Raw genomic sequence first — 13,930 nt, forward strand, 5'->3', positions numbered from 1 at the left:
AAGCAGCAAGAAGTGTTTTTCATTCTTCAGTCTGTAAAAGAAGTGTTCATTCACCTCTTTGCAAAGGAGAAAATGGGTTGTTTTTTTTTGATTCAGGATCCAAAACACAGTCTGATAGCTGTGAACAAGGACAAACAAGCTGTTTTCTGAGCTGTGACTTCTATGAAATTTGAGGAACTTTCAGAAGACCAGTTTAACAACTGCACATGAGAATCCCCAGCTACAGCATGTGTGCAGAAGCACCAAGCTCTCATTTTTTATTTTATTTCTATTTCATGTTTGACATAAGAAGTGCAATCTGAGATTTCTGTTTTCTCTCACCCCATTCCTGTGAAGGGTGTGGGCTCAAGCAGGTTAGCTACCTCAAATTGTGAGACTGCAAGTTGAGTGTACTTTTGGTTAAGAGTTGGAAATGAAAAAATCAGGTTGAATAACAGTCTGTCTGGTGCCCTGATATTTCATCAAATGTAGCCCTCTGGAAGAAAATCTACACTGAGGAGTACTGTCTTCAAAGCCACGTATTGATGTGGGCTGGTAAAGTACTTCTCCTCTTACTTTTTAAAAAATATAGATGTTTTTTAAGAATGAATTAAAGCAAAGAGTCCAGACAACAAGATGTATCAATTACTTTTCAAAAAATAATGTTCAATGTAACTATTACATGTAAAAGAGCTCAAAAAAAAGTTAGGGACAAGGTGGTTGATCATTACTTTTCTGTGGGTGATGACCGAGGTAGTATTTTAGGAAAGAATAATCTTCCTATGTTCCTTATGGAGGAATTTTATTGACCAGTGAGTGCTGTAAATTATCCAGAGGCTTACGAGGTAGCAAGAATTGAGAGGATTCTAGTATTTCAAAAGCTCAAGAAGAAGGACCATTGAGGATACCGCTGTCCACCTGCAGGGTGGCTTAGCGGAACTCGAATTCTTCAAAACTTTGAAGAAACCTTTCAAAGCCTATTACAAATTACATCTGGAGAGCTCTCAACAGGACCTGTTGAACAAATTGCACATCTCCATTCAAGTCCCACACTCTGCAGGAAGAAATGTTTACTTAGGCCCTGAAAGACTGAACTTAGAACCTTAATACAAGCTCTTCCACTACAACTCACTTTAATGCTCTTCCTAAGCGAAAAAGAAAAAAATCTGATACATCTTACCTGTCAATATTTTAAGCCAGCATGAACCAAAAGTTAGTGCAAAACCAAAGGAAGAAAATGCAATAACAGACACAGCCATCTCAGACACAGGGTTGCTGAGAAAGATTGAAATCAGTCTTTGGTCTCAAACCCTGAGGATCACAAATGGAGAAGGAAAGTATTCAATGTTTCACTATTGGTCAGAAAAGAAAACTGTTTGCCATATCTTTTGTATTTAGAAAAACAAGGTCCAATTCTTGATTCCCTCCACTGTAAACAGAACAGTGTTAGGATGCAAAGACTAAAACAGAAGAGGCTAAAACAACTGGTTGAAAGCTGTGTGATCCCTGGGGTTTGCGTGTAATGTTTCTGCACTGTTAGTTAAGTTTTGACACCACAACACTTTTTACTGCAGAGGAATCTTAACTGCTGTGGCCTCCAGATTTCCAGAAGACAACAGGATCTTTTTCCAGTGACTTCACAATGGAAGTATACACCTATGTTTCTCTAATAGCATCTGTGCAAACTCCTCATTATAGAAAAGCCTTTCATTTCTGTGTCTATGTATTTCTTTTTTGTTTCAAGAGACCATTGCACGATCATAACTTCCTAGCAGAGCGTACCAGAGACTGAAATAGGCAAACGGGATGTAACAATTCTGTGAAACTCATGGAACAGTGTATGATGTTCTCAATTAACTTCTCATGCATTCATTTTCAATCTTCCTGTCATCTGTTGATGACATAAACTATAGACAGACCCTTCCCCTCTCTGGGCAGGACTACTTCTGTGTCACACTATGCCTATTACAGAACTACACCACGCCCATCAACTCAGCCTTCCTGGCTGAGTGTGCTTATTCCCCACGAACTGACAACCAAGAATGACATTTCTGAACTCATTCCTCTTTGGTTTCTCATGTATCACAGCCTCAACAAAAAAATTGCCATGCATCTCATTACTCACCTAACATTTGGTGGATCTGAATTCCTGACGGGTGCTGCACAAAGAGGCTTGTTTCCTTGCGTGTGGCTTCTGTATCCTTCTCTTGCAGGCAAACAGTACACCCTTTGGATAATGACTTGTACCTGCACTTCTCTCCATCCCACTGCTCCCTGGCTTTCCACCATTTCAAGCAGAGAATCATTAACAGCACTCAGTGCTAAGGGATGCCGTTTTGAATCACCGTTGTTATGGGTTTGTGGAGCACAAGGAACCTGGCGAAGGAGAACCCATTAAGAGAAACATTCCAGAGAACCTTGAAATTATGTAGAGCTAGAGAGGAAAATGCCATAATGAAAAATCAAGCTGCAAGTGCAAAATCAGTTTTGAAATACTTACTGCTCCTAACGTAACTTACAGACTAGTGGCCAGTTATTTATTGTGTATTTCCAATAAACACTCAAGGGAGTTGCACACATGGGGTGCTCCTGCATTTAATTGGTGTTCTGGACTGAGCTAACTCAATCCCTGAGAGATGAAGGTGACACCAGCAGGAAAACAGAACTGATATTAGCCCTTAGGATTCTTCCCCTTGAATGGAGTTTTATTTTTACTTCTTTGGTGTTCTGTTCCTTCCTCTTCTGAAAAAAGGGTAAATTCATCTTGAATCCTTATGGACTTTCAAACAAAGTTGGAAACGAACAGGTCTCTAGTTTTATAGCCTAGTAAGCTAGTCCTGAGACTAACACAGTTCAATGGAAAATATTTCAGTGTAAAAGAATTAGATTTATGAAAAATACCAAACTTTTAAAGTAAAAACTTTATTTTTCCACTACTTTCAAAACATATTTTATTAATAAAACCTTCCAAACTTGCAAAATAAATTTCATGAATACTACAGTTTGCCTTAATCTAAACGAGAAATGTAATTTCTTTTAATTTTAAAATAAATCTCTCTCGGTAAAGATTGTATGCAAGCATAGACCAGCATGAGCCGAATTTCTCTTTTCACAATAAAACCAGTTTTTATAAGAAGCTGTGTGCGAAGAAAGGTTTTCGGAGTATCACCAACTGTGCCATAAGTATTATACCCCAATAAAGAAGGAGAATTTGCAGTATTTAAAAGAAAATTGTGGTATGACACTACCCTTTGTCTACAAAGTGGTTGCAATAAAACTTGTCTACCAAGTTTTAAATGAAGTGGTTTGTTTGTTAGGAGCCATGAGGGGAACAAGTACATTGTTCTGGTTTTCAAATACCACCGTAGAAGCTTTTTACAAGTTAGAGTTGAAGTAAAAAATTCAATTAGGATTTGATTTATGTAACTTTTTAATTTCCAGGCCTATAATGGGAAATATATATAAAGCAAACACAAAATGTTGACACTCATGGTTCTTCAGACTTGAAGGGCCAGGCTTCTCAAATATTAAGAATCATTTAGGTAGCCAATATAAAGCTTTTACAAGAGCCTTACTTTCAGAAAGTGCTGGCACACACTATAAAGAAAACAAATCTTTTAAAATACCTCAGCTTGTACAACCACAGCTACAGAAATGCAGAGTCAGTAGTCATTTTAATACAAATAAAGTCAAAATAGGAAAACAAACTGAAGGGGTGGGAATCTGGGGTGATGTTATCAATTGATGCTTTAAAGAAAGGATCGATAAGCAAATCAGTTAAGACGTAGGAATAGGGAAAAGAAATATTTATTTTAAATAGTATCTTGAGTCAGTTAGAAGAAAACAGCTATTTTTTAGCTATTCGGGTATAAAGAATAAGAGAAAAAGCAATAAAAAAACTGAGTTATAATTACTATTTAGCACAGTAGTGAGATTTCAGCAAAATAACCTCACAGCAGTTCAGCATTCTGATGGACCAAAAGCCTCCACTAAGAAAATATTATTAAAGTAAACACTGCATATTATTCAGCTTTGACTAAATGAAAGGGAAAATCAAACAGGTCAGTAATTTAGAATTTTTGTTTTTCTTATGATTTCCAAACATCTGCTCACCAACTTTTTACCAAGTGCTTAATTGTGAACCAAATGGACCATACCTGATTGTCTGAAGATTCCTGGAGTAACTTATCATCAGTGTCATCAAGTCTGAAGGTCTGTGCCAAAGATACAATATTCTTCCTGATAAGCATCTTTGTAAGACCATATGTCTTCTCTCTGGCTTCTGAATGTTCACTGAGTAGCACCTTCTGACTAAAGTAGGTGTTCATGATAACAGGAACATCTGCATTTTGGAGAAGCAGTTTTTGCCTGGAAAAAAACCCCAATTTTAAGTGGCATCAAATCCATTACAAGTTAAATTACTGATAAGCACCGTTTCAGAATGTGTCTAGCATTGCATTTCTCTCCCCTTTTTTCTAGAGCTACCACTAAAACACAGCAGAGGTGTGTTATCCAATTTGCAAATTGCCCACACAACAGATAGAGTCGACTTGGATCAGCCGTCTTAGCCCTGGACACTTGGAGACCCACTGCATCCAGGGACAAGTTACACCTGGAAGCCAGCTGAGCTGCCAAGCCCCATGAGCCCCATCTGGCTTCACACAAGTGCTACTTGATGTCGTTGTTGTCAGCACAGAACCGAGAGCACCAGGACCCTCTGCATACAGTTAGTGAGGCAAAAGCCATGAACGAAAGACTGTTAAACTTGCTCCATGTTAATTCAGACCACTGATCCACTGGACTCAGCCTGACTCTTGCAGGACATTCCCCTCTGGTGAGTGCTTCCCACCAACCCAAATCCGTTCTCACGCAGCTGGCAGCAAGCTGCTCCTTCCTCTTCTATTTTTCTAAAAGCAAAATCCTATGTTTTTCTTACAATATGCTGTATATTATCTTGCCTGTGTGTTTGTCACTGTTATAAATGTGCTCTCCTAGATCCAGTTTTGGTTTCTAGTGCCAATGTAAATTCCCTAACAGCTCCACAAGCAGCAATTTCTTACCCACCAGATTAAGAGAATGTTTGCAAAATCTCTAAACACAATAATTTCATGCCAAAGCATGTGCTGATGTTGGGTTTTTCTTATGCTGGTATCACAATCGCACATTAAGAAGTACGCTTTTTATACTCATAGGACACACATCTAATGAAGTCAGCTAACAAAACCAACCAGTAATCTGATTTCCTACAGACCATCAAAACAGGCCAAAATCCACTTGGTGACTTTACCACAGTCTATATTTTTCTTCTATTAGATTTTTATCACCTAGGCATCAAACAACGCCTCCTGCCTCGACAGCAAAGCTGTGCTGACCTGAATTCAGAACTTCAGTCTCTAGACTGCTCAGCAGTTATATTATGGAGATTAAGCAAGTTTCCACATCTGTGACATTGTTTCTCAAAATATAACCATACAGAGGTAAAAAGCAAAATGAAACAATGAAACACTCAAATATACTTATTTCTGATCTCAGTCCATACAAGATCTTCATCATGGTCTGTTTTACGACAGACTCCTTCACTCTTTAGAGAGCGGATAGCTAAAGGGAGATTGATGTACTCATATTTTCAAAGGCATAGGAAGAGTTGCAGCAAGTTTTATATATAATCTCTGTTATTTTATAATTAAGAAAATAAAACAACAGCCAGATGATCTCTGCCTTCTGGGAAAAACAGGATACATTTAAATATAAATTATGAACAAGATGTATTGCTTCTACTGTGAACACTCACAGAAGTTATTATTTGAAACAGAAAATTCATGAAAAATTACAGCATAAAACTAAGTCCTGATCTTCACTAAAAAGAAGCCTTATTGCCATCTGTGAGCTCCCCAGATTTAGGAGAGTGTTGGAATCCTGGATGCTGAGAGTTTTGAACTTTCCGTGCTGAAAGGCATGGACTCGCAAGAGAGCACTGCATTTGACCTAAGGCTGTAGAGAAGACTTCCAAAATTCATTAATAGCACTAAGATTAAGGGTGTGTAGTTAGTTAGAAGTGTGTAATATCACAGGGTAGAAAACTTTAGAGTTTGGGGTTTTAGAATATAGAAATAAATACGAAAGAAGGTAGAATTTTTAAAGCAGAGGCAAGTTATTCTTCTTTGCCTTCTTCTTCCTTCTTCTTCATGAGTTTAGGTGATGTTTTGTAATTAGACAAAAAAGTCCGCATTGCGGGATTTGAAGGATCAGTTATTAAGTTAAAAAAGAATATAATCTAAGTGTCATTTCTTAATTAAGTAGTTTAGTTTTAAAATACCTTATAACAAGAGATAACTGACCATTTTATACCTTACTAATGAAAGACTACAGAACTCACGGCTATAAGAGTGTTTCACTAATAAGAAATAATAAACACCTAAGTCCAAACATAAAACACCCTCTCAAGTGCCTTCAATCCCAACCTCAACAAAAGTAGAAAAAAAAAAGCAAAAAACCCACAGGGGAGCAGTAATTAATCTCTAAGGGACACCTAGTCCCTTGACTTCAGATGCATTTGCTAACAAAAACTCCCAGTTTAGAGCATGAAAATAGCTCACCAGGCTGCCAAAATGACATTCCCTGATAATTTTCTGCATTACAGGATTAAAACTGAGGAATTAGCTTGGTCAGTAAACTGAGACACTCTGATTTTATGTGATTTTTCAACTGTTACTTATCCACTTTTTTCTAGAGAAAGAAATGTACATAAAATTTACTACAGATCTTGGAACATTTTGGGCTGTCTTTATAGGCAGATGTGTAATGAAAATTTTAGCACCTTCTTTCTTGAGATGTCTGTGTTCAGATCCAAAGTAAACAGGAAATCTTTCTGAACACGAGACCATTACGTCACCCATGTCAGAAGAATGTTTGCTTGATCTAAAACATCTAATTCTCTAAAAAAAACCACTGACGTTAGTAGCAAATCATTTGCAGAAACTTTGAGGTTTATGGTTTTATTTTTATTTTCCTGAGCAGACATGTGATCAGGTTTTTTGGTTCTTTTTAAAGGCAGGTAGGTTTTACCAATACCCAAATGACATGTACCTTGGTTTTGCCATGCTTATGCATTCCATGTCTCGAGTACCTTTATGACCGCCAAGAGCTTTCCCAGTGAAGTACTCATTATTTCATCATATCTTTACATGGGTAATGCATGAACTACTGGCTGCTTGGTATTTCCACAAAGCAAAAATGGGGATATACATATATATATATATATATATATATATATATATATATATATATGCTTTCAGGAGTAGCCTCTCATTTCTTAAATGCAATTTGTTCACTAAAAACACTCTCCTGAAGAAATAGTTTGTTTTAGACCTGCACAGATGTGCACAGACTTAGCAGTAATTCTTCAGCTACATCAGAGGAATATTCATATACATCTACTTATGTCTTCCTTATTTCTCAATGGACAGATACCTCACGATGAAAAGAACCAGGAATAAATAGAAATGAATCCCAATGGAAATGAAAGAAATAAGAAAAAAGTAATATGCTCACTATTTTGTGTACAGGTAGATGGCTATATGGAAATATTTTATACATCTATGTACATAAAGAAAACATAAAATTATTTATATTTTGCATACAATATATAGAATAATTGTACTGTTTATTTATTTACATAATTACCAAGTTGTATATATATTCTTCAATACGAGAACAGAATTATTAAAATAGTGTCAATTAGTTGAATGAAAACTCTTTTCCCAGAAATTCTATCTAGTCCTGCTCAGCAAAAGCAAGCTCTGTGGAATGGGAACTTTGACTGTCATCATGGCAGAAATCTCTGCATTGCCACTGCATATTGTTCATACTGTTCTTTGCAACAAAGGCAATCGTGTTAGAGACACATGTGTACCCTAAATTCTTTTTGTCTGTTTGAAAGGTACAGACCGGGGCAAAGAAAGCCTATCATGCTGGAAGAATAGTGAAAAGAAAAATCACTTCCCCAGGCAATTCCCACAGGTGTTGCCCCTGTGCCTGAGACACCGTAAGTCATCACCTCAACTTTAAGCATCTGTTCCAGCTGCAGATTCTCTATACCTAGAAGCAGCCTTACTGTAGAATACAGAATACACTGCAGCATCCTCTTACACATAAAATGTTAAATGGGCATTGCAAGTCTTCTGTGGCCTCTCTTATATTGCTTCTTTTCTATCTGCTTCATAATAGTTTGAAAAGCTAGTTTTCAAAGAATGAGAGATGTCATCTCATTCAGCTAATCCAAAGACAATGGAAAAAAATTAAAGCTCAGTACAGATCATAAACCCCTCTGAAACAATCTCTTGTCCTCTCTGATTTTTTCTTTGCTCAGCAAAGTATTATTTAAAAGTTGGATTGACTTCCTTAATAACTGCTTTTAGACCTTTGTAATGACCTGAAGTAGAGACTGGGAACTTTTAATACTACAGGGCATTTTTTTTCCTGGTATGTAGACAATCAGCAATTGCCGTAACTGGTCACATGCTAAAGGAGCATGAGGCAATACTGGTTGCTTTTTTTTTTTTTTTCTTTTTCAGCAGCAGCTTTCTTCTCTGTTCAAGAATGTAGCTTACTTTTTCTCTTCCTCTCTCCTGTGATGGAGGCTATCTGGCCAAGTAGGCAGGAGACGTTCTTGCCCACTTCTATGTTAATTGTGGTCTGTCCCCGTCCTTGACGCAAAACGCAGTGGAACGTACAGCATGGCACTGGGTAAAGGACCTGACATTTCCATTTGAGGCAGGGTCTTAATCCTAGGGCCAAACAATCAGCAGGTTTGCACTGTGGTCTGCCCTGCACAGCCCATCCACAGCCAGCAAGGAGTTGTGACTCCACAGCAGCAGCGAGCTCACAAACCACACGCTTCCGCTCAGTTCTGCTGACATCAAACGGTGGTGCTGGTTCATGAACTCGAGAATACTCCAGACCACTTTAAATTAGAGAACATATTTTTTTGTTCACTCTGGGTATTTTACTGGGCTTTTATTTTTTGCTGTTTTTTTTTTCTTTTCCTTTACAAAGTGTACAATGCCTAGAGTGTTTTTTTTGAAGAGTACACTGCATTAAATGAACACTCTTACAACTTGCATTGCAATTATGAAACAGGCTATTCTCAAGTCTCAGAACAATGATTTCTGCATAAAGCAGGTTCAACTTCCATCACGTAGCACAGCAGTAATACATGTAGAACAAGAGCATGCCAGAGCCTTACACTGTTGCCCAGAAGTATGATGAATCATTCCCCATAGGAACAACATATAGGTCCTATTCCTGACTTCCTAGGAATCACTTGTTTTGTCCAGTGTAGAGGGAAGATGCTCATGCTGCCTCTTGCTTAGGGTTGCATGGCACTTGTAATGTTTTTCTGTGAAATGTCCAAGAAATGCCTGAGCATTGAGCTAATGATAATAATTAAGAAACAAATCCTCCCAAAACCCAAAAAAATTTAAGTTTGGACAAATCTCAGCCCACCTATTACCCAAGGACAGTAACTATCTTCTCAGTATATGTCCCAAGTCAACAAGCCTTTTGTGACAGATCTGCTTTCTGCCATGCCTAGAGATTGCCCAAATACAGAATTTTCATCCATGAGTGAGCAATCTCACCACTTGTGTGTAAGCCTCCATCAGCGTCATTTACTGCCACCGTAACGCTGCATGGACACCACAACTCTGAGTTCACCCTTTCACTGTACAAAACTTCTTCCCATGCCCCAGCATCAAAGACAGAAAACAAAAATCATTTGGTATCTCTTTCTTTGAAATTATCTTATTCAAAGCAATGGATTATTGTAGTACAAGTTCCCAAGGCTGATTGTACCCTTTTCCCTATGGAAAAGTAGCATTAACCATCCAGATCAATGTCCAGAGTCACATCTGGCAAATATACAATTCTCATCTGTGTCAGGTTTCCGAAGAAATGTGGCTTTGACACGTCAGAATAGCAGGTCTGCAGAAGATGTAACAATAAAAAGCTAAAATTTCCACTTTTAAAGTATGGTGCATTTTATTTGTGAATAGAATAGCTAGATACTAATTTTGTCCCCTTACTGGAAAATATTTTGTCTGAGGACTCATTCCATGAATACAAGACATATATCTGTTAAATATATAATTTGTTATAGCCCAATCTGTTACAATTTGTCACTGAACCTTAAGTACAAAGCAAACTAAGAAAATCAGTAAAACAACACAAGTAAGGAAAAGAATTATTTTCTGTTGCAGTGTAAGTTCTTTCTGCAAAATACTATTGTACTGTTCAACAAAATTACTTGTAAACCTAAGAAATCACTCCAGGAAGAAATTACAGTGCTCAAAGCCAACATTTTTATCACTATATCATTTTACTAATTTCAGAGTAATCATATAAACTAAACCACTGGCTTGCCATAGTGCTGCCTTTTGAAATCAGACACCCTGTAGCATGAAAAAAAGTTGTATGGAAATGTTCACTTTTAAGAAGAGCTCTGCTATAAAAAGCTTGTGGTTAACATTAAGCACTATTATACCACACACCCAGTGCTCTCACCTCTGCAGGGAGCTGCACTGTGCGCTAACTGAAGGGGATGTACAGGTCTTCTGAAGTAAGAAAGCACAGATGGATATCAAAGCAAATCTCCACCTCCAGGAAATTACTATAATACCAGGTTTTACCAAGACTAGAAAGCAGGGAAGTTTCTCAAAGCTCTCCAGTCACTTATTTTGGCTATGAAGAAAGCACCTGAAATTGCTAGCATTCTGGACCCAAATTCATCATGATAAGGCTTAACCTTTGGCACCACCAAAACACAAAATTCCACTCACAGGCTGTGATTATGTACAAACTGGCATGGAAACGATCACTTGAGCTTACTGGGGTAATACTCCTGAGAGAATTCACTAAAAATCTACTCCAACTGAGATGCTGAGACTTTTTAACACCTAAGTCAGACACAAAACAATTGGTATTAAAAAACCTGTACACATTAAATGGGAATGTTGCTTTAAAAACAGAACAAAAGCATTTTCCCCCATGGTATGAGGGTGTTACAAGTAACTAGGGAGATATAAATATCATGGTTATCTTTTCATAATCAAGATGTTATGAAAGAATTCCAATCTGTGTGTTTACCCCATATATCAACTTGTGTCTGACTAGCCATGAGCTCATTATTCAGATGACTTCTTCCCTCTGTTTCCAGTGCTAAACTGCACGTAGGGTTTGAGGTGGCTGAGGGAGCCACCACAAAGTCCAGGGACATGCCGGAGGGATTCTGAAAGGCGGAAAAAAAAGGAAGCAAGCAAAATGCAAAGTGACATAATGTTAAAACTTGTGGTGAGTGTTAGAGAGAACAAAAATTATTGTCCTGGTGTGAGATTAGAGGCCCACCTACCCCATACTCTAGCTTAGAGAATCAAAGAGCAAATATTTGAAGACTATGAAAATAAAAGCAAGCATCTAGTGAAAGTTCTTCAGAACACTTTCTGATAACCTCCAAAACCTTTCAGCTTAGGGACTTCCTAAGGCAGAAGTAATATCTCTGTATATAACAGTCTTTAGTAGACTTTTCTTCCAGGAACTTAAGTGACTGTTTTTTGACCACTTGTACATTGACGGCATCCATAACATCCTGCAGCATCCACCATGCTCTGCAGTCTAATTACATGCATCTGAGAAACCACTTCCTTTGATTTTTTTTTTTTTGATCTGTCACCTAGTGGTTACATTGCTGCCCCCCACTTCTTGGTTTTAAGAGGCAGTGAACAATCATCCTTCCTGATGGCACTTCCTAATACAGACCTTTATCACATCCTCTCCTAGCCACTGCTTTCTCAAGGTGAAGAGCCTTAGTCATCCTAGTCATTTCTCACAGGGAAGCTGCTCCATACATCTCTTCTTGTTGCTCTTCTCTGATATTTTTCCACTTCTGCTACATATCTTTCATTTGGAAGACTGAAATCCTAATGTAGAAATGCACCACTAATTTCTACAGTGACATCAAGACGGTTTTGACTCCATTTCTAGTCAAGTCTTATTTTACCATGTATTTTTCTGATCATTAAATGAAGACTAAGCTGACATATTAATGAAGCTATTGGAACACTAAAAACACATTCCTGGATACCAACCATCCAGAGTCTATCACTTCATATGTGCACTTCACATTTACCTACAATTTCCTAGTAGGAGGGCCCGAGTCCCTTCTCCAGCCCTAGTTCTAGAGCACTTAAGAGTATGAACACTTGCATGCACAGTAGCAAGAACAAATAACTATTCCTGAGCAAACTTCAGAAAGACAGATCAATATACACGTATGCTTGACTTTACTTCAATATTTTATTATCTAATCTAGTATTAAAAAAAACCCAGCACAGCTACTAAATAACAAAAAATCTTCCATCAGACTTGTTCTTATACTTCTGTCTTGTTCTGGTACTCATTTCTGGGCATTTCCTATTGTTTCTTTGCCAGGTCATGAAGCAAGACCAAATTCTGCTCTCTTCTGGTGAGGTCACTTTTTATACAGACAAATCCAGTGCTATCAGCACAGGAAGAGTAGCTGAAAGCAGCAGGAGTTCTGAGTTGTCTGGTAACACAACTGAGAATCACAAAAGGTAGTGAGAGCTTTCTCTAAGCCACAGAGCACAACAGCAAAGCAGAACACTCCTCAGCTGGAGTGTTCACTCAAACTCTGCTTCAAGCAGCCTGGAGATCTCAATGGGCAGCATCAGGTAAGGGGAAGTGACTGAACCACCGGTACAGAAAGCTGTCCTGCAGAGCTCCACAGGTCTTTAGGCATGTTATAGACCAAGTTTACCTCCACTGTGATCTACTTCAGCTTTACTGAGCTGAGAAAAATCCTTTTTTGTATTTGCTGCCACTACTGATAAATGTGCAACAAAGGTAAAGGTGCTGTGGAAAAGCCATGTTGTACAGAAATCTCTTTTAGGCAAAGTCCTTTCTGCAGTAATCCACTTGCAACAGTCATCAGTGAAAGGAGAGCAATGCTAGTGACCAGAGTGGAAACTTCTTTACCGAAACATCCTGGCGTATACAGTGCCTAAGTGAAACTTTCTGTGCAAGGGAAGAAGTTTGGCATCTTGGCCTGCCACAGAAACACTGATCGTATGTGATAAACAAAATACCTTTCTTCTTTTTAGGTTAGAAAACAGCCCTCAACAGTGTGTGTACTTTGAAGTTATCACTCACAAGAGTAACTTTCAGAGCTTCATTTTGCTTCTATGCATTAACATGTATCTTCTCCATTAAATCACCATAGGTCCACCCTGTGGCATAGCTCTCAGTCAAACCGGAAAAACATTCTGAGAAATAACACTTAAATTCAACATTCTCCTTAATGTTGTCTTTCTTCTTTTCTGAATCCAGAGCAAACTTAGTATTCCTGCATTACTTTAAAGACATAACTGTACAGAACAAGCAAAAAAATTATAATTCTAATACTGAAATCTTATATGGTCTACAGATCACTGATAATGTGGCTTGTTTTATTTCACTGAATAGTTGCAATGACACTTAGCAATCAGATCACACCAGATTTGGGAGAGTTTTCATACTGCATCACACTATTCTCATATGCCCAAATTTCTTTTTCCAATTCATGTAAGAGGGCTGATGACTCAGCAGAGCAGAATCAATAATGCAATGAGATGGATGAACCCCTGGATTGTTTTTTTGTGATCCCATTAGACTTCAGAGTCTACACAGCTCCAGCATGTTCTATGTTTACTTTTCCATTTCAAAGATATTTATTTTTAGAAAGAAACGGTCTTTTATGCTTCAGAGAGAAAAAAGTTAGAGGTATAGTGGAAAGATGAAAGCCCTTATTATTAAATAAAAATCGCAAAAACCACACAGCTCTGCCTCTATTTATTATATTTAAAATACATCAACATCCACCAACCCAATAAGCCAAGTTTAC

The 13,930-nt window shown here is 37.9% G+C and overlaps 1 protein-coding gene across 1 annotated transcript in view; it reads right to left on the reverse strand.

Moving 5' to 3' along the window:
* Window positions 1–13,930, reverse strand: part of SPIDR (scaffold protein involved in DNA repair) — a 194,455-nt gene that overhangs the window by 64,296 nt on the left and 116,229 nt on the right. The window contains exons 9-10 of the mRNA XM_068189236.1: window positions 4,137–4,347; window positions 2,105–2,355 (exon numbers count right to left, since the gene is read on the reverse strand). Of these exons, the coding sequence (XP_068045337.1) occupies window positions 2,105–2,355; window positions 4,137–4,347 (462 nt within the window). The remainder of the gene's footprint in view (window positions 1–2,104; window positions 2,356–4,136; window positions 4,348–13,930) is intronic.

This window comes from Anomalospiza imberbis, chromosome 1 (assembly GCF_031753505.1).
Source record: "Anomalospiza imberbis isolate Cuckoo-Finch-1a 21T00152 chromosome 1, ASM3175350v1, whole genome shotgun sequence".
NCBI classification, from domain to species: domain Eukaryota; kingdom Metazoa; phylum Chordata; class Aves; order Passeriformes; family Viduidae; genus Anomalospiza; species Anomalospiza imberbis.